Source organism: Lonchura striata, chromosome 7 (assembly GCF_050655825.1).
Source record: "Lonchura striata isolate lonStrDom1 chromosome 7, ASM5065582v1, whole genome shotgun sequence".
Taxonomy (NCBI): Eukaryota; Metazoa; Chordata; class Aves; order Passeriformes; family Estrildidae; genus Lonchura; species Lonchura striata.
In genome coordinates, this window is record NC_140709.1 from 33,279,654 (window position 1) to 33,297,313 (window position 17,660).

At 40.6% G+C, this 17,660-nt stretch overlaps 2 protein-coding genes across 2 annotated transcripts; both read right to left on the bottom strand.

Moving 5' to 3' along the window:
* Positions 1 to 108: 108 nt before the first annotated feature.
* Positions 109 to 8,586, bottom strand: NUP35 (nucleoporin 35). Its single transcript, XM_021532557.4, has 9 exons — positions 8,064 to 8,586; positions 7,309 to 7,479; positions 5,874 to 6,001; positions 4,184 to 4,244; positions 3,382 to 3,523; positions 2,969 to 3,038; positions 2,749 to 2,877; positions 756 to 923; positions 109 to 403 (listed from the first exon to the last, which is right to left on the bottom strand). Exons 1-9 carry the CDS (start codon positions 8,581 to 8,583, stop codon positions 326 to 328), a joined length of 1,467 nt encoding a protein of 488 aa, XP_021388232.4. The 5' UTR covers positions 8,584 to 8,586; the 3' UTR covers positions 109 to 325.
* Positions 8,587 to 8,924: 338 nt separating this feature from the next.
* DUSP19 (dual specificity phosphatase 19) lies at positions 8,925 to 15,886 on the bottom strand. Its single transcript, XM_021532556.3, has 4 exons — positions 15,572 to 15,886; positions 15,439 to 15,485; positions 14,008 to 14,160; positions 8,925 to 10,101 (listed from the first exon to the last, which is right to left on the bottom strand). The coding sequence occupies exons 1-4, from the start codon at positions 15,792 to 15,794 to the stop codon at positions 9,880 to 9,882; spliced, it is 645 nt and encodes a 214-aa protein (XP_021388231.1). The 5' UTR covers positions 15,795 to 15,886; the 3' UTR covers positions 8,925 to 9,879.
* Between the last annotated feature and the right edge of the window lie 1,774 nt (positions 15,887 to 17,660).

The window sequence follows — 17,660 nt, forward strand, 5'->3', positions numbered from 1 at the left end:
GTTCCAGTCCTGCCCACCTCTCCCTCGGGTAACTGACAGACTGCCGAGTTCAGACAACTTTTCTTAATGAGACAGATTTTTTTCATAATCATGCCATCAGAGCACAAACAGGGATAAAGCACTTTTATTTACATTTACTCAGTTTGTAAAACCATGTGTACATTGCCATCATTTAAAGTGCAAGCTACGTCTTCTGAATAAACTGAAGGCATAATAGGTGCTACGTAAGATAAAATACTGCCACCAGTAGTTATACAACTAACTACAAATGCCAGTAGCAAAGTTCAAACTCTGACCAGCTTAGTGTGTTACTTCCTCTTGTATATTACCAGCCAAAAACATATTCCATTGCTTTAGATACAATACTTTCATCTTTCCTAGGAGTTTGTCTGTCAGAAACCACCTAGAAGGCGGGGAGAAAAGCAAGAAAAGAAAATACAGAGAATTAGTCAACATGTAGTTAATACTTTTTACACTATTTATTTCTTCTTTTCCTAAATGGTACTATATTTTGATTAAATACATTTGAAATATCTTCAAAACAAGCCCTCAATCCCTGGAAAAGTGACAAGTCATTAACTTAGTAGTTTATATTATTATTTTAGAGACTGAACAGACTGAGCTTGTACTTGAACCACATCATTTAAGAACTGACTGCAAAAGATAAAGGTCACATTGAAGTTAATGTCTGCACAGACTCCTAGAGCTAAGGGGAGACAACACAAAAGTACATGTTTCTGTTTCCCTTAAAATACCTGATAGTCACTAGTGGAAGCCTTATATGCTGTTGCAAGAGGTCTCATGGTAGATATCCTTGCAGTATTATTGGCAGGTTGTGTTGGTGTGCCAGCAGGTTTTGTAGGTGGGGTGAAAATCGAAGATGTTGAGAATGTAGAGCTTCTTTCAAAGTTTTCCATCACACTCTTAAAGAGAGGGTTAATATAATGTAAACAAATACTGAAAAACAGTGCTCCAACCTTTGCCATCTAAAATTATCTACGATTTGAATTTTTTTGATAAAATGTATTTGGATCCCAAAAGATAAAAGGTGTGTCAGTACAGAACATACAGATGCACATGACCACCAAGCATTTTCCTTACTGCAATCATTTACATTTTGAATTATGCCATTGCAAAGTATTGGAAGGTTAGAATCTGTTTGCTGCCTGTACTAAATGTCAACCAAGTTTGAAACAATGTAGAGAATAAAATACAATAGGAAATGCAATCAAACTTCAAGACTCCATTTCATAAGCTTATGTTTAGAAAGGAATGCGTGTAGAATGGAAGAGGTAGGAGGTAACTTGATGGGAAGCACAAGTTCCACAACAAACTAGAGAAAACAAGATGGTCAATAACAACCAGCCTGGGGACATGTGATTTGGTGCATTTACACTCAGTGCAGCATAGGATTCAACCAGCCTAAAGATAGCAGAAATTCAGCAGCACATTTGATAGAAGAGCACTTTCCAAAATAAACAATAGGATTGGTGTACATGGTGGGTGTGCAGCTGACTCTGCTTAGCTTCACGGAACTGATTAATGGAACCCATGGAACTAAGTAATACTTTTAAATCAGAAGCCTAACTACTGATGTCAAGTCCATCATATCTAGTTTTCAATCGCAGGAAAGTCTGACCAAAACCAATCCTTCAATGGATTAGTCTCCTGAAATCTTTTGCCTCCAAAAATACAAATTAATGACTTACGGGTTTATTTATTGTTAAATGAAAGTGAATACTATCCACAAAAGACATAATAAGAATTCAAAAGCAATGAAGATCAGATGCCTGGCAATTAAATGTCTTAGATCATTACTCCTAGAACTTCAGCTCACAGGCAATTCATTGATTGATACAAACTGGACACAAGAGTAAACAGGCATGGACAGACCACCAGCAGAAGCTCTTAGAGAAAAGGACCATAGAAGTAGTTGTTTCTGAATTTTATTGATTCTAAGAAATGTTTCAGACTGCTAAAAGCTCAATAATTGCATGTTCAGTTTCTAAGGCTGCCTTCTCAGAATGGTTTACAGTGGAAATGTATCATATATCCTTTAAAGGGGACAAAAAAAAGAAAAATCTGTGTACTATAGAAAAATGACTGTTATTTGCTTAAGCTAATGTACAGTACTCAGTGCAAAGGGCTGCAAGTATTTATTAAAGATCAAGATATTGCCAATACCTAGACAACTAATAGCTCATGTTAATATTAAGACTACAAGACAACCATGTGTATCCTCAACTCCTACTTACAAAAGAGTGACATGTTTTTATAGAGGCAGGTGGGAGAACAGGATTAGGATTTTCTTGCTAACAAATTTTCAGTCCAAGTACTAAGATAAATCCAAGAGCCAGAAACATAGTCACATAAAAAATAGGTACAATTAGGAGTAGCAACAGTCCTAATTTGCCATTAGGTATTTATTGCAGGCCCTAAATGTCACAAATTCCATTCAGGAAACTTATCTCAATTGTGTCTTATATTACGGTTTCACTTCCTGTCTCGTACAGCAATTGTAATTTCGTGTGCGTTGTATTTCCAAAGAGCACAGAGATTTATCATAAAGATCTTTCTCAGCAGGAAACGTTGATAAATACTTAAGAAAAAACTTATGTAAATGTGTAACAGACTACATCTATACAGATAAACTACCTACAATTTGCAGTTCCAAAAGAAAAAAAATTAAAGAAGTCAGGGAAAATAAAAAGAAGAGTGCCTTTGAACTAAAAGCAACTATTAACTTACTTTATCTATACAAGGCTTGACACCTATCATGATAGATTCACCAAAAATTCTTCCATCTTTGCTTAAGGCTTTCCGGGCTTGAAGCTTAGACTGATATCGAATATGCATCCAGTTTCCTGTGTTGGACATCTGAATGAGATTAAGTGAAAATTGTGAAATGTAGTTTTTTACATGCTTCATTCACAAAGTTTGAGACTTATGTCAGAAAACAAAGACATACCACATGCTTTAGTATGTTTCCATACTGAGCAAACTGTAGTAGAATATAGGAAGCTGATGCTTGAGGAAATCTGAAAGACAGAAAGAAGCACTCAAAAAATTATGAGTAGTTTAAGAATTCAGGTGTCAAGCATTTACAGAAATCCAGAAGAGACCACTGTAATATGACTTGAGAAATACCATCTTCTAGACACTTTACCACACACCCAAACAGCAGAATGGTGCCTGTCTAACTAGAAAAAATAATGTGTAGCTCAATTTAAGATGCCTCACTGAAATGTATGTTTGATTGCTTTAACCATAGCTGTATTTGCAGCACACACCAATGCCAGACAACATCAATGCCCAAATATTTTTCTTGTACGCTGTAAAGACTTCACCCAGGTTTTTCTGATACTTTGGAAATCAACTTACCCAAATACAGTTACCCATGTGTCATCAAGTTGATCTTCTGAAGTAAGGGAATCACCTTGAGTATAAAAAGGATCTAGCTGAGCAGGAGATAGAGTGGTCTTCTTAGGCTGCCCAATACTTGCGGGACTGAACATGCTTGAAGCTGTTAAATTAAAACGGTATTCTTGAACTGTCACCCTCTTCTTTTAAAAGTTTTAAAACTCGTTTAAAAAAATTGAGTGACATTGAACAAATTTATTTTGCAAGACGGAGTTTTATAATAAAAGAATGAATTCAGGGACAAGCATTTCACTTGCATGTGGAAGAGTTTCATGGGGATTTACTCACAGACAGAAAAAGTAAGTCAATCATAACTTCACATCTGCAAGCACACTAGTAAGTTTTTGTGACGAGCAGCCTAGTGTTCTCTTTGACTTCAAAACACCAACAGCTAATACAATTGCCAAATAGGAACAGGCCAACAGAAGAATGCTTAGCAAGAAGCCACTGGTTCATACACAAGATATCAAACCTTGCAAAGATGGAAGGCAATCCATCAATCTCAGCTTCTTCATTCAATTACAACCACCTCTGTGCTCAGTTCAAAACCACATTTGGAACAAGGAACAAGAAAAGCGGCTTGAAACTCAGTCTCAGAATGAATAATTATTTCCTACTTATACCCATGTACCTTTTGAAAAGCTAACAAATACACAACCTCTTCATAAATTAGCAAGGAACTGATGTAGCTTGAACAGTCACAATGTTTCTGTATTAAAAAAGCAGTAAGAAAAGAGAATAGAAATTTTGACAGGACATCTACCTGCTCCTGGAGTTGATGGCAAAACTCCAACTGATGGGCTCAGTGATAAAGTAAAGCTGGCCTGCATTAATATACAGAAAGTAACAAATCATTCTTATAGGTATAATGCTCAGATCAAGAGAGACAATTTTCAAGTGATTTAAACATTCAGGTAATAATATTAACTGTTTGCATTAAGTCATTCCTAACTTTTAAGAGTAAGAACAGGTATTTGCATGCACATTTAACAAAAGATTACCAAGAGCTATTAATGAAGAAAAGTTATTTGACAATGTATTTGACATATACCTTTGAAACAAAGTAGCTTTAAATACCAATACTCAGAAACCCTTTCGTTTACCTTCTCAAAATAGTCATGTCACTATTGCTGCACTGTAATAATTCACACGTTCATGTGCATCCTGATGGGAAGGATATTAGTATCCTAAGTTTATCAGCATTTTCACTGCCTTAAGGGTTGAGAAATCATGGAAACATAACCTTCCCTTGCATGGAGACTATTACTAGACTTACTTTCCTGCTCAACTATTTAGTGCATAGAAGGAAAGTGTACTTTGAGTTTTAGATGGTAGTAGTTGTTTTCTTTTTAACATAGGATTTCAACACCCAAAACAATTTTAGTCTACTTTAAGTCTGAATCATGGCATTTCTTAGATACAAGGTCAAACAGCCTGGACTACCAGTAGACCTAGCAACGTGTGTTCTGATAGCTGCTCAACATTTTTTGAAATTGAATATCCAGTCCTTTAAGACACCATAGGATTCTGTCCTTCACAGAGAACCTCAGTTTTCAGAATAAACTTTTCAGAAGGCAACACTCAATAGAAAGACTGCTCATTCAGTTTAAAGTGTTCTCCTTGCATCAAAAGAGTTCAGTGAAAAAGGACCTAGTAATGCTTGATTAGTCAGTTAAGCAGCAGAGCTTATTATAAAATTTACCTCAGAAATTTGAGTGTTCCTCTTTCAAAATTAAGCCCAACTGTCTACCTAAACTTAGATTACATATTTTACTCAGAAGGAAATTCCTTCTGTTTCCATAAGCACCTCTATTGTCTTCAAAAAGATAATCACAGAAACCCAGAATTATTAAGGTTGGAAAAGATCCCCAAGATCATTGAGTCCAACCATTAACCTAACACTGCCATCTTGACCACTAAACCATGTCCACACATTTTTGAACACTTTCAAGGATGGCAATTCTAACACTTCCCTGGGTGGCCTGTTCCAATGCCTGACCACCCTTTCAGTGAAAAGATTTTTCCTGATATCCAATCTAAACTTCTTCAGAGGCCATTTCCTTTTGTCCTCTCACTTGTTACCTGGGAGAAGAGACCAACATCCACCTTGCTACAACCTCCTTTAAAATTGTGGAAGGGTCCTTCTGGCAATCAGCTGCCAAATAAACTTAGAAGAAAGTGAAAAGCTGACAAACAAAGCTGAATTTATATGTACGAAGCATCACTTGCATTTTTCATTTCCTACTGAATTGAAAACTGGCAATAACAGGAATTTGCTTCATGACCACAGCTCTTGTTTAAACAGGAACAGGCACAACGAACAACCCAGACTAAGCAACGGCATGATCTGTAGGGTCATCACTCATTTTGCTACAGCAGTTTATGCAACTAAGTTTGAGAATTCACTGAGGCACATCTTCTGCTAAGAACAGGCCAGTGCCAAAGACACTTACTGTTCTTCTTGAGGACAGAGGTGTTGATCCAAGCCCAGGACTAGATAACTCATCATATATGCTTCTAACTGGTGGAGCACCACCTTTATCCTTATGCGAAGGGACTACTGGTTGTGGGGGAGACCCTCCTGCAATTCAAAGGAACAAAAGAAGAGCATGACAAAACCTGTCATTTTGCTTTGGTGCTACTTGTTCTGGAAACTTCAATAATAAATTCTGCCATGCTCTCATGCTGGTTGCTGTTGAGACTGTTGATTGTTTCACTGGAGGTTTGCAGAGCCATCTGTCCTACCAAATGTTCAAGTTTGAATGTTCTAGGTAGGAGCATCACAGGTGTTCCAAGCAGCAGCCTATTTATAACTTTCAGACCTCTTATTAATATTCACTGTTTAAATGTTCTTTCTCTGAAGTTCTGAGCATGGCTGTATCTTTCAATTTTAAGCCAGGCTTAGAAATCTATTTTAATTGTTTCAGAGACTTAACTTGCCTATAGTAGAGACGCAAAAGCAAGATTTTTAAAAATTGAAATATCCTATGTGTTAAAGAGCCATACCAAAAGCACAGAGACATTGCACATTACTGTCACATTCCCACTGTCCAAATTCCTTGGCTTCTCATCTAATTTCATATTAAATAAAAATGTAAGCTTTGAGAGCAGGGACTAGCTTGCATATAGACAGGAGGAAGTTAAACCAGCTGCCCTCTCATTTTCTAAACTTTGGAACTTCCAGTATAACAGAGAATTAAACTTCTTGAAGGAACTTGACGTATCTTATCCCTTTGTGTGGATTTACCACAGGGTAAAAAAAAAAAAGTAGTTTGCATCAAGTTTTCACTTGCAAAACATTTGGAAACCAAGCTTTTTCCAGTGCTAAATTCTGAGCTTCAAGACTCCACTCTGTACTGTTTAACACATACAAGAACTGCTATTGTTACATGGAATAACGTGCATTATGTAAAGCACTCTCCCATCAAGGTCTGCAGTTTAAGTGATGTACTTGATCTCTCCCTTTGGGAAGTCTGTGTTAGTATCTTACTGGCTCCCCTTTTCCTAAAATTGATACTCTGAGGCTATAATAAACACTTCAAAAAACAATTTGGTGAAATTCATGTGATTACTTTCAATTTCATAAGTATCTCTGTTTTCAGGATCAATGTATGTGTACCTGACATGTAAAGAGTCACATAAACTGATTCTATATTAGGAGAGGTTTATTACCTTCCCTGTAAAACAAACTTTTCTTGATGCCAAAACTGCCACATTTAGAACATTTATTATAATTCAATACACTGAGTTCACCACTTAATCAGTGTAGTTTGCTAACAGAAAGATATAAAACTATACGGATTCAAGTCTGCAACAGTCATGTAGAACAATGAGATAAACCAATTTTTTCCTTTCAGGACAATTTTCCAACATTTAACAAATTCTGACCTGCAAGTAGTGGAGACCTTGTTTCCATGACACCAACTGAAGGGCCATATAAAGCACGTGGCTGCGGAGTCACTGGTGCAGGTAAGTCACCCATCAAAAACCCAGGGAGAAATTGAGCACTAGTTCCTTGTTTTGGAGATGTCGGGGAGCCAAGAGTCATTGGTTCAGCTCCTGAAAACAAAATTTTAAAATATGAACAAGACAAGTGAATGCTTTTTCTATTGTGGGCTCTATTAAAGAAACATAGAAGACACAGGAAGTGATTAAGATCACAGAATCCCAGAACCATTAGGGTTGGAAGGGACCCCTGGAGATCATCTACTCCAACCCTCTGCCAAGGCAGGGTCACCCAGAGCAGGTACACAGAAACGTCTCCAGGTGAGTCTGGAATGTCTCCAGAAAGGGAGACTCCACCGGGCAGCCTGTTCCAGTGCTCGGCCAGCCTCAGTGTAAAGACGTTCTTCCTCACGCCTGAGGTAGAATTCCTTATTGTTTTGGTTTATGGCCATTACTCCTCGCCCTGTCGCTGGGCACCACCGAAAAGAGCGTGGCACCATCCTCTCGGCACCCGCCTCTGAGATATTTGTATGGACTGATGAGATCAAAGGCAATTACAAGTGGCAGCCGATCGATTTAACCCCGCTCCCCTTTCGCGTCAGCCCGGCGCCGTCTCCCGCTCCAGCTCCGCAGCATCCCCGGCCCCACTCCCCTCACAGGAGCGCCCACAAAGCCGGGGAGCGCCGGGCCCGGCTCACCTGCGGGCAGCAGCTCCACGGCGAAGGCGGCCATGTCGGCCCGGATGGCGGGAAAGAGGCGGCGGCGGCGGCGGCTCCGCCTGGCACTTTCAAACGGGACGGAGCTTCCTGCCGCCGTCACTTCCGACCCGGCCCGTGACATGTTGGCGCGGGGCGGGGCGGGCGGAGCCCCGTCGGGGCGGGAGGGTGTCGCGGCCTGGCGTGGGCTTGTGCCGGCCGGGCCCCTCATGGCTCCTTGGCAAACGGTCCCTGAGGGAGGGGCGGGTCGCCAGCAGCCGAGGGAACCGCGGCCAGCGTTACCGGGGCTGTCGCGGGCTGCTCCCGCGGGCGGACAGCTCGGAGCGGCCTCCCGGGGAAAGGTGCGGTCGGTGCCCGGGCCGCCGGGGCGCGGGCGGGAGCTGCTCCCCCGCCGCCCACACGGGGCCGGTGCCCGCCGACAACGCCCACATGCAGCGCGGCTGCCTGATCCCGCATTAACGTTTAGCATGGAAGCATGGAAGCATGGAATCGTAGAGCTCATCCAGCTCCACCCCCTGCCATGGGCAGAAACGCTTTCCACTATCCCAGTTAGCCCTGTCCAGTGTGGCCCTGGACACTTCCAGGGATGGAGCAGCCATAGCTGCTCTGGGCAGGCTGTGCCCGGACCTCCCTCAGTGTAAATAATCTAATCTCAACCTCCTCCTTATTTCTGAATCCATTCCCATCCCTTGTCCTGTCACTAATGTTCTTGAGTAATTCATACTGAGAACAAGAGAAGCCGTGGTTCAAACACAGTGATGTGCTACTGTGCAAATTGCTGGCACAAGGACAGAACGCCAATCTTGAAACCAAACCTTTTAAATCACTTTAGCACACAATTCATCCAAACACAGCGGTCTCTTTATTTTGTTGCATATTAATATATCAAATCATTAAGAGATGGCATGAATACCACAAAATACTATTAAAATCTTATAGATTTTTTAAAAAAGCATATTAAGAGAGTAATTTCAGCCTGGGATCTCTCAGGAGGATCAAAATTACATACCCTATGATGTCTGTTCTTTACACATGATGTGGAGTGGAGTGAGGGGAGAGCATGTGAGGACCAGATGTGAAGAAAAGACAGTAGCATGAGCAGAGACAGATCAGTATGAACATTTTTTGTATCTCTACTGAAATGATGTACAGGAAAAAAACCAAAAACGCTAGTTCCAAGACTGGACTCATCATATTAGTGCACTTCAAAACACTACTAGATGAGAAACAATAGGAATATACAGAGCATTAATGCATGCTGTGCATTTTGAGCATCCTCAAAAGACCATAGTTTTAATTTAAAAAAATTAATGGCTGGCTCTCCCACAAAATTCAATAATATCATCTACAGCTGCAATATAATTTTAAAATCCAGTATCAAGGTACTTCATTATATGAACATTTTATTATCCCTGTTTTACAACCATCTAGGAATGCACAGATTTGGAAAGAAAGAAACTTACCTCAGTTATTTTACTTCCCTTCTCTATTGCCTGCATTTTCTGATAGTTCAGAAAGTAAACAATCATTCTATTGTTTTCTAATATTTCAAGGTAAACTGAGCTGTATCTTTTATTAGTGCTCTGGTTTTAGGCAAAACTTCTCTGAAGTCAGTACAACACCATTTGGCCTTTTGATGACATTCTGGAAAAAACATGGTCAAAGGAGGGTAAGAAAAAAAAATACATAAAGACTTGAAAATGCACATGTGAAAGGGGATTTCAAAATGACAGGACAAAGAACATCCAACACCTATTCCTGTATAGTCAAAACAGATTGTTTTGCTTTTCCCTTTGGATCAGTCATGATTGTTTATGCTTCCATTTGCCTTTAAAATCTGTTCTTGGTACTTGTGAAGCTGCTCCATGAAGCCAGGATTTGGACAAGCTGCAGGCCTTGCATTTTTCACCAAGGAAAAGGCTCTGGCAAAGCTCAGTCTTTCTGAATTCATTAGAAAACCAATGACTACAGCTGCTGCACGGGAGACTCCTGCATTGCAGTGAACCAGCACCACACCATCCTCCAAGAAAGAAATGAAACGTAAGTTAGGTACATTACATTCATTAGGTACATTAAAAGTGTAAGAAACTACATAAGTCTTGTAAGACTTATTAAAAGGCTCCTTGTTGAGCTCAAAGCAAATATTTATACATATAAGTAAATCCAAACAAAGATATAAGCATGATATAAGCATGAAATTAAGATTTTTTTCTACCCCAAAATGCTTTATTATTACCAAATTCCTCAAACTTAATTCATACCACAGAACTAAAACACATCCTCTGTCTTTCTTCCCGAGGCTTTAAAGCAGCCTGTTAATGTAAAAAACAAATCATAGACAACTGGGATACTAAAGTATCTGATCTAATTGAGTGACAATTTTGAAATAGATTTTATTTTCAATATGGAAAGGAATTTGAAAGTATCTTGTTAAAGGTTAAAAACATAACAAAGCAGCAAACAGCTGGGCACAGAGGCAGATTTTAGAATGTCTTGTAGTCCCAGTTGCATGTTTCTTGTGTACGCTGCAGGGAAGATTCTGGGTAAAAGGGATCATGCACAGGAAAATTAGAAAAGACATTGTGTGATTTGCAACAGATCTCTCCCCATCACACCACTGGTACAACTACGGACCCTTAACTGGGAACTAGGGTGCAAAATCCAAAACTACTCAACTTTCCATAAACTCACAAATGCTTCTTCTGGGGTTTGAATTCGGGCTCACCCTAAATTATATATTAAATTAATGGGTTTTATCCTACTTAAACATTTCCCTCACTACATTTGAGACACCTGTATGTCTCTTTTTAACACTGCAAGTTTTGTTAAGAAATAACAAGCCCAAATCAACGCAAAGACAGCTAGACAATCTAGCATGTCTTAAGCAATGTTTGCAAAGCCCCGGCTTCGTGAGGCAGTCATGTTTGTATGTCACACTATGATCTGGAAAAGCCCCTTGGACACAAAAAGAAACCACCAAACCCTCAGCACTTCCATATTCTGAATGAAAATACTGAAACATGACATGATGTGATCAGATACTTGAGGCTCAACAGAACTATTCTAGCCTCTTCTGTCTGCCCTTAACAGGTACAAGTTACTTAATGGCAATTTGACCCAGAGACAAAAAGATCTTCTAAGCATCAGGGTTACTTTCCAGGAACTTAAGAGTTTATGTTACAGATTTAGGAGCTACAATTATCTGGCATTTTAACAGACACACAGACCAGAAAATGGTTCCTGTTCCAAAAATCTTCCAGTGTAAATAACAAGGCAAAGAAGTATGAAATGCAGTATTATTATCCTTGCTGGAGAAATTCCAAGCTGAGACTAGAAGAATGAGGCACAACATTATGACAGAGCTAGGAACCAATCTAAGCTCCCGCATCCCAGCATGGCAAATAATGACACCACCCTTCCTTGCAATGGAAATCACACCTCCTGTGCACTGCCTGCTGGAGATTGCACTCTTAATTATTTTTTATTTTCCTTTGTACTGTTCATGCTTTATTTCCCTTTCACATTTAAGTCTGATGTATCTTTTTAAATAACTGGTTTGTTTTACACTGCCAAAAATTATATAGTGGTATCCATGAATCCTGAAAATTATTGAACATTAATGAATCTGGGCCATAATATTAATCCAACTTTAATACTGAGAATGTTTCTCTTCCCTTGCCAAAGTCCATTGTTCACAATTCATACAAAAATTTGGCATATTATTCTTAACTAGTTTTGTATTAGCTGTGAATGCAGAATAAAAGTAAGAAACAGATGACAAACAGGAAATAAATCTCTATTTACCAAGAACTCCTTGCTCTGATGCTGATAAAAGTTTTCCTGCCCAGAAATGGTCTGTGGACTTGCAAGAATCATGTAAGATTCAAGACCAAGTTGGGTTTTAAAAAATTTTTATGGAGAGAGAAACATCACCTTCCACCAGCAGAAAAGGTGATTATACAATGGTTGTACACAGTGGGCGAAAAGCCTCATCAAGGGAAGAAATTTAAAAGAAGCACAAAGCTTTTTGTGAAGTTAAAGGCTAATGTAATTCCTTATAGATCCATTCTACTTTGCAGTGAAACTGAGGCTTTTCCTTAGGAAAGACAGGTGGACCAATAAGGAGCGATGTTCATGAATAAGCAAAGCTTTTCTCTTTGGAAGCACAAGATTTCAGAAGTTTTATTATTAGATATTAAACATATGAAAAAAGTATCCCTCATTCACAGTATTATGACTTGACATAGATCACTGAACATGTCATGGAAAACCTGCCTGCCAAGTTGGAGCCTAGAAGAAAAGTTGAGCTCTGATCAGTATCAGAATTTGTACCATGCTGTCTAGAGACTTGAGCCATTACAGTTTTAGAAAAGTGAATCCTGTTACAAGTACCCAGCTGGCAATGACTTAGAGAATAGTACAGGCTTCACTTGCATCCTCAAATTCACATGCTCTCATACTTCCTTCATGGAGTTAGCCATGTTCTAGAAATAATTTCTCATATATCATGCTCTCTCACTAGTGAACATCTCTTCCTCACCCATTTTAGGAGATGAAACAGTAGTGTCTCTGTGGTTACTTAAACAGAAGAGCACTTCATGACACAATTTATCATAAGCTCTTTTAACACTATTTTGACAAAGCAAATAAAGTAATTCAAACCACCTAGAGATCTGTCTATATACCACTATCATGTGCTTTTTGAACTGATTCTGGAGAACTATTCCACCAAATACATTCCTTTCATCCACCTCTTCCACCAGAAAACTATTAATGTTGTGATAAAAGTTTTCCTGTAAACTCCTTAACCTACAAACTAGTAACTGAGATATAAACACCTGAGGCAGAAAGCAGAATTGTGCAGTTGTGAATGGCAACTTTCATTTAGAAATGAACTGGAAACTGTAATTAGAAACCTTGAAAAGGTCATTTAGTGATAATACGTTATCATATAGCTTGTAAATTATAAATGAGAGAAGGAAAGAACACTGTGACACAGAGACAACTGGGGCAAGATCATCTTTTATCCCAATCTACATAAACAATGAATCTGATAGATATGGTAGAATAACACTAAATGTTTGGTTATTGAGTTATAGTTTAGATACCAAAACAATGGTTGTCGCAAATTACACACTTACCCTGAATTTAACAGCTTTGAGTTGGGCGTGTTCCTGGCTACAGATAACTCTGCCAAGCAACCCCAGAAGGGTCTTTCAGCCTATTTTCTACATCACATCCTTTCAGGATTTTCTGAGCAGTTAAATCACTTTTGGCTCCAAGACTACTAACACATTCTCTGATATTTTTGGTAGGTAAGTCGATTCATAGCATCTTCTTTGAGCAACCTGGTCTAGTGGGAGGTGTCCCCACAGCAGGGGGTTGGAGCTAGCTAATCTTTAAGGTCCCCTCCAACCCAAAGCATTCAATGATTCTACAATGAAATGCACAAGGATGATGAACAGCTGATGATAAACCACACAGATGTGTAAAATACCTGTTTCTTGCTACTAATCCAGGCTGGTTTCTAGTCCAAAACAACATTCCCAGTGGATAAATAAATGTTCTTCATTTCCTTCTGTCAGGGGTAGTGACTTGGATTTAAGATGCAAATGTGTAAAGTCAAGCCCTGGTCCAACTGTTTTAAAGAAACATTTCTCTAAAACGCAAGACAGTGATTCTGAAAAAGCAGTGCTGGAGGGAATGAGGATCAATAGCAGTGCCATGTCTCTAGAAATGCTTAGAAATTACTTGGATTTTCTATTTAAAATTTAAAGACTTTTAAATTTAAAAAAAAAAAATACTTTAAAACTATTCATTTGGTACCATATTTTCTTTCAAGAAAAAAGTCTGCTTTGGTTTTTATGTAGTGTTATAAATAATATACACAGGATAATTATTAACATTAATTATTGATAGACTGTACCTGGATCTTGGCTTTCTCAATAAACTCAAAACATTCTGGGAAATAGGAGGTAATATCAGTTTCTGGGAGGTCCAGAATGGAAATGGTCTTGTATATAAAGTCATTGAGGAAGGCATTTTGGACTCCGTATGCCACATTTAGAATGTGAGTGACCTAAGTCAAAAAAAATAAAAGAAAAAAAGGCATTTTCTGAAGATAGCAAGCAAAATGAGCAGTAACAAAGGTGAATGACTCTTTAGCCATACACAGACTCTACATTACACTGATGCGATGCTTAGTTTTACATACATATGATTTGTATGGTTTGCTTTTCTCCAAGCAGTTTCAAAGTGTGCTAAAACATACTGTGATAAATCTCAGGGTGTTTCTGAGAGAAATTAAAAGATCAGTGCTCAAACAACCACTAAAAATGGATTTTCAATAGAAAAAGGAGTTTTTTTCACAAGGTTGGAAAATAAAAGAGAAAGCAATAGGAATGAGAGCACAGACCACCCAACAATCACCCAAATTTCAAGCCTGCTCTAATCCATCATCTTAATGCTCCTTCTGGTTAGTTACCAGAAACATTTGCTGAGGCAGAAGGATTTCAGAGTAAACTACACCTGCTCTTGGCAGGTGACACCACCTCTGGCCTCCTGCCATCTCTGCTCTGTCCAGGCTACAGGCAGGTTGTGGGTTATTTAAATTTACAGTAAAATGACATTTAGATGGCACCAGATGCCAGCCTGGTGTATGCCCTGTCCTGCAGAACCACCACTGTCCAAAGGCCTTATCACCACATTACTGCAATAGAGAAGAGTAAAAAGACAAGATTTTGGGACAGACTTAGAGAAGCTACTTTGTTTTTCTAGTTTCATCAATCCATGTAAGGCAAGGGGGAATGGTGCTGCTTAGTGTCTGGACTGGAAATGCCTATGGCAGTGTAGGAATCTGTTCCATCAAACAGCCCTAAACAATCACCGCTCTTGCAGGGAAGCAAGATTCTTTTCAGTGGTATCTAGCAACAGGATGATGAGCATATGGAATAACCCAAAACATAAGAAGGTCCACCTCAGCATGAGGCTTTAGATTGAGGGTGGCCAAGCACTGGAACAGGTGCCCAGGAAGGTCACAGAGTGTCCCTGTCTGGAGACATTCCAAACCCACCTGGACACGTTCCTGTGTCACGTGCTCGGGGTGACCCTGCCTTGGCAGGGGGTTTGGACTAGATAATCTCCAGGAGTCCCTTGGATGATTCTGGGATGCTCTGAAAGCATTTCAGCTTCTCGTGAAGCCAACAGAAACCCATCCACCTGCAAACGGAGCAGCCTTTTGAAAATGCAAGTGGAGGAAAGTTTTCCTCAGATTCGCTAGAGAATATTTCATACTTTTCATTTACAGGAGATGCATTGAATTTACGCGAGGTGCATTTCTACGCCCACGTAACGTTACCTTGTGCTTCCTCATCGTCTCCAGGTCGTGAGCAGCATCCTGCGACCCTGCGGAGAGAGACAGAGCGTGCCCGTAGCTGCGCCGAGCCCCTGCCCGGCCGGGGCACCGCGACCCCCTCTCCCACCCCACTCACCCAGCAGCAGCCAGGGCTTCACCACGCCGACCTGCAGGTCGGCGCTCAGGTCCTGCACGAAGCCGCCGCCGGGCGCCGCCTCCTCCTCGTCCTCCTCCATGTGCAGGCAGGCGCCGCGCCACGTCTCGATGATCCTGCGGCCGGTCAGCGTCGTCACGCGGGTGCGCTGCTTCCGCAGGTTGGCCCTGGAGAAGCTGCGGATCTCCTGGGCGAGGGAGTGCATGGCCCCTGCGAGCGGAGCGCCGCGCCGAGCCGAGCCGAGCCGAGCCGAGCCGCGCCGAGCCGCGCCGCCGGTGACGCGGCCCCGGGGGCGGTGCCTCGGCCCCCCCGGCCCGTCCCCGCGGCGTTGAAGGAGCCTTTAAATAGAAAAGCCAGCCATCCTTCCAGCGCCCTTCTATTCGGAGAACGAGCCGCGCAGCAGCGCCTGTCTGGCTCTAATGGGGACCTGCTTGTCGGGAAACGTTGTCAAGAGCTAAATGGAAAGTATTAGAGTTAAAGATATATATTGGGTTTATTTTTCTCCAAAAAGGCAAAATGAAGAAAAGGTAGGCAAGGTGAGGCTGCTTCTCCCTTATTCCCAAACTTAATGCCCATGTTTTCATGTATTTTCTGTAGTGTACCTTTTGCAATGTTCCGCAGCTGGTCATAGAATTACAGCATGGCTTGGGTTGGAAGGGACCTTAAAGACCATCTCATTCCAACCCCCTGCCATGTGCACCTTCCATTAGACCAGGTCATTTCAAGCCCCATCCTGGCTTCCAGCACTTCCAGAGATCGGGAATCCACAGCTTCTCTGGGCAGCCTGTTCCAGGGCCTCACCACCCCCACAGTAAAGTATTTATTCCAGATATCTATTTCCCCTCTTTCATTTTGAACCTCTTCTTTCTTGTCTTATCACTGAGGTTCCTGATGAAGAATCCCTCTTCCTTGTAGGTCCCTTCAGATAATGGAAACCTACATAGGCGTGTGAAACATTTGTTTGCAAAGTGAGATGGTAATACTGTTGATTTAAATTCTGCCAGAAATACATTTCAATTTGCTAACACTCTTCTGTGCTGGCTTATAGAGTAAGGACACATTACTAGTGTACTTCTCCTCTTGTATTGTTCCTCAGACTTATGTTGGAGGGATATGATGACTCTCAGAAGATCCTCCTGATAGTCCCCCAGGATGCAGCACAGACCAAAGGCAGCCATGTAAAGAGGTCTACAAATGCCTTAGCAATTTGAGAAGCAGAGAATACTGTTAGGAACTGCAATTAACTGTTATTATTTCTGGGAACGCCAGAGGCAGTTTTCTAACAGGAATTAGATATAAAATCAAGGTAATCTAAAAAGGCAGAAAACCCCACACACTATCTGCAGCTGATGGGGTGGTAGGACAGCAGCACTGCAGCTGAGCCAGCCAACGGGTGCCCTCTTTCTGTTAAGTTCTGTTAAGCTTTGGTTTGGGTTGTGTCCAGTGGAAATTAAGGGAATAAAGAGGACTTTATTTCTGGCAATAAAGGGATCTTTTTCAGAGGCATAGGGTCTTTGTTCCTCATGGCTACATGTGGACTGTGCTTCTTAGCAGTTATCTTCAAACTATAATGATACAGAAGTTGATTAATTTGTTTTTTATTAAGGCCTTATCAGTTATTTTGATGAACATGATCAGAAAGGAAGTGATGGAGATCTTTATGTCTGTGGCCCAAGCCAGCAATTACATAGAATTTCAGAGCTGTTTTCAAGCTGCATTGGCTCACTCTGGGTGCCTCCTTGAAAGACAAGTATATTAGGGTATCTTGCAAGAATGCAGAGAGCCTTGAAAGGGTTAAAAGCATTGTTCCTAGGCATACTTGGGCAAGAATAAGAAGCACTGTAACCAATGTAGAAGCTAGATGAAATTTGGCAAGAAATAGGGAACAAAACTTGTAAAAAATGAAGGACAAGGCTTTCTAAAACCAGTGAGGAAATCAATAAAAGAGCTAACTAAAGACTGCACCTGCCTAGAGGAGAAAGGTGAAAAGGGCAAGGCGATGAAGACGTCCAGCCTTCATCAGAGCACCGAGGAAGACTCAGAGCCTTCCTCAGTGCCACCAGCAGGATGC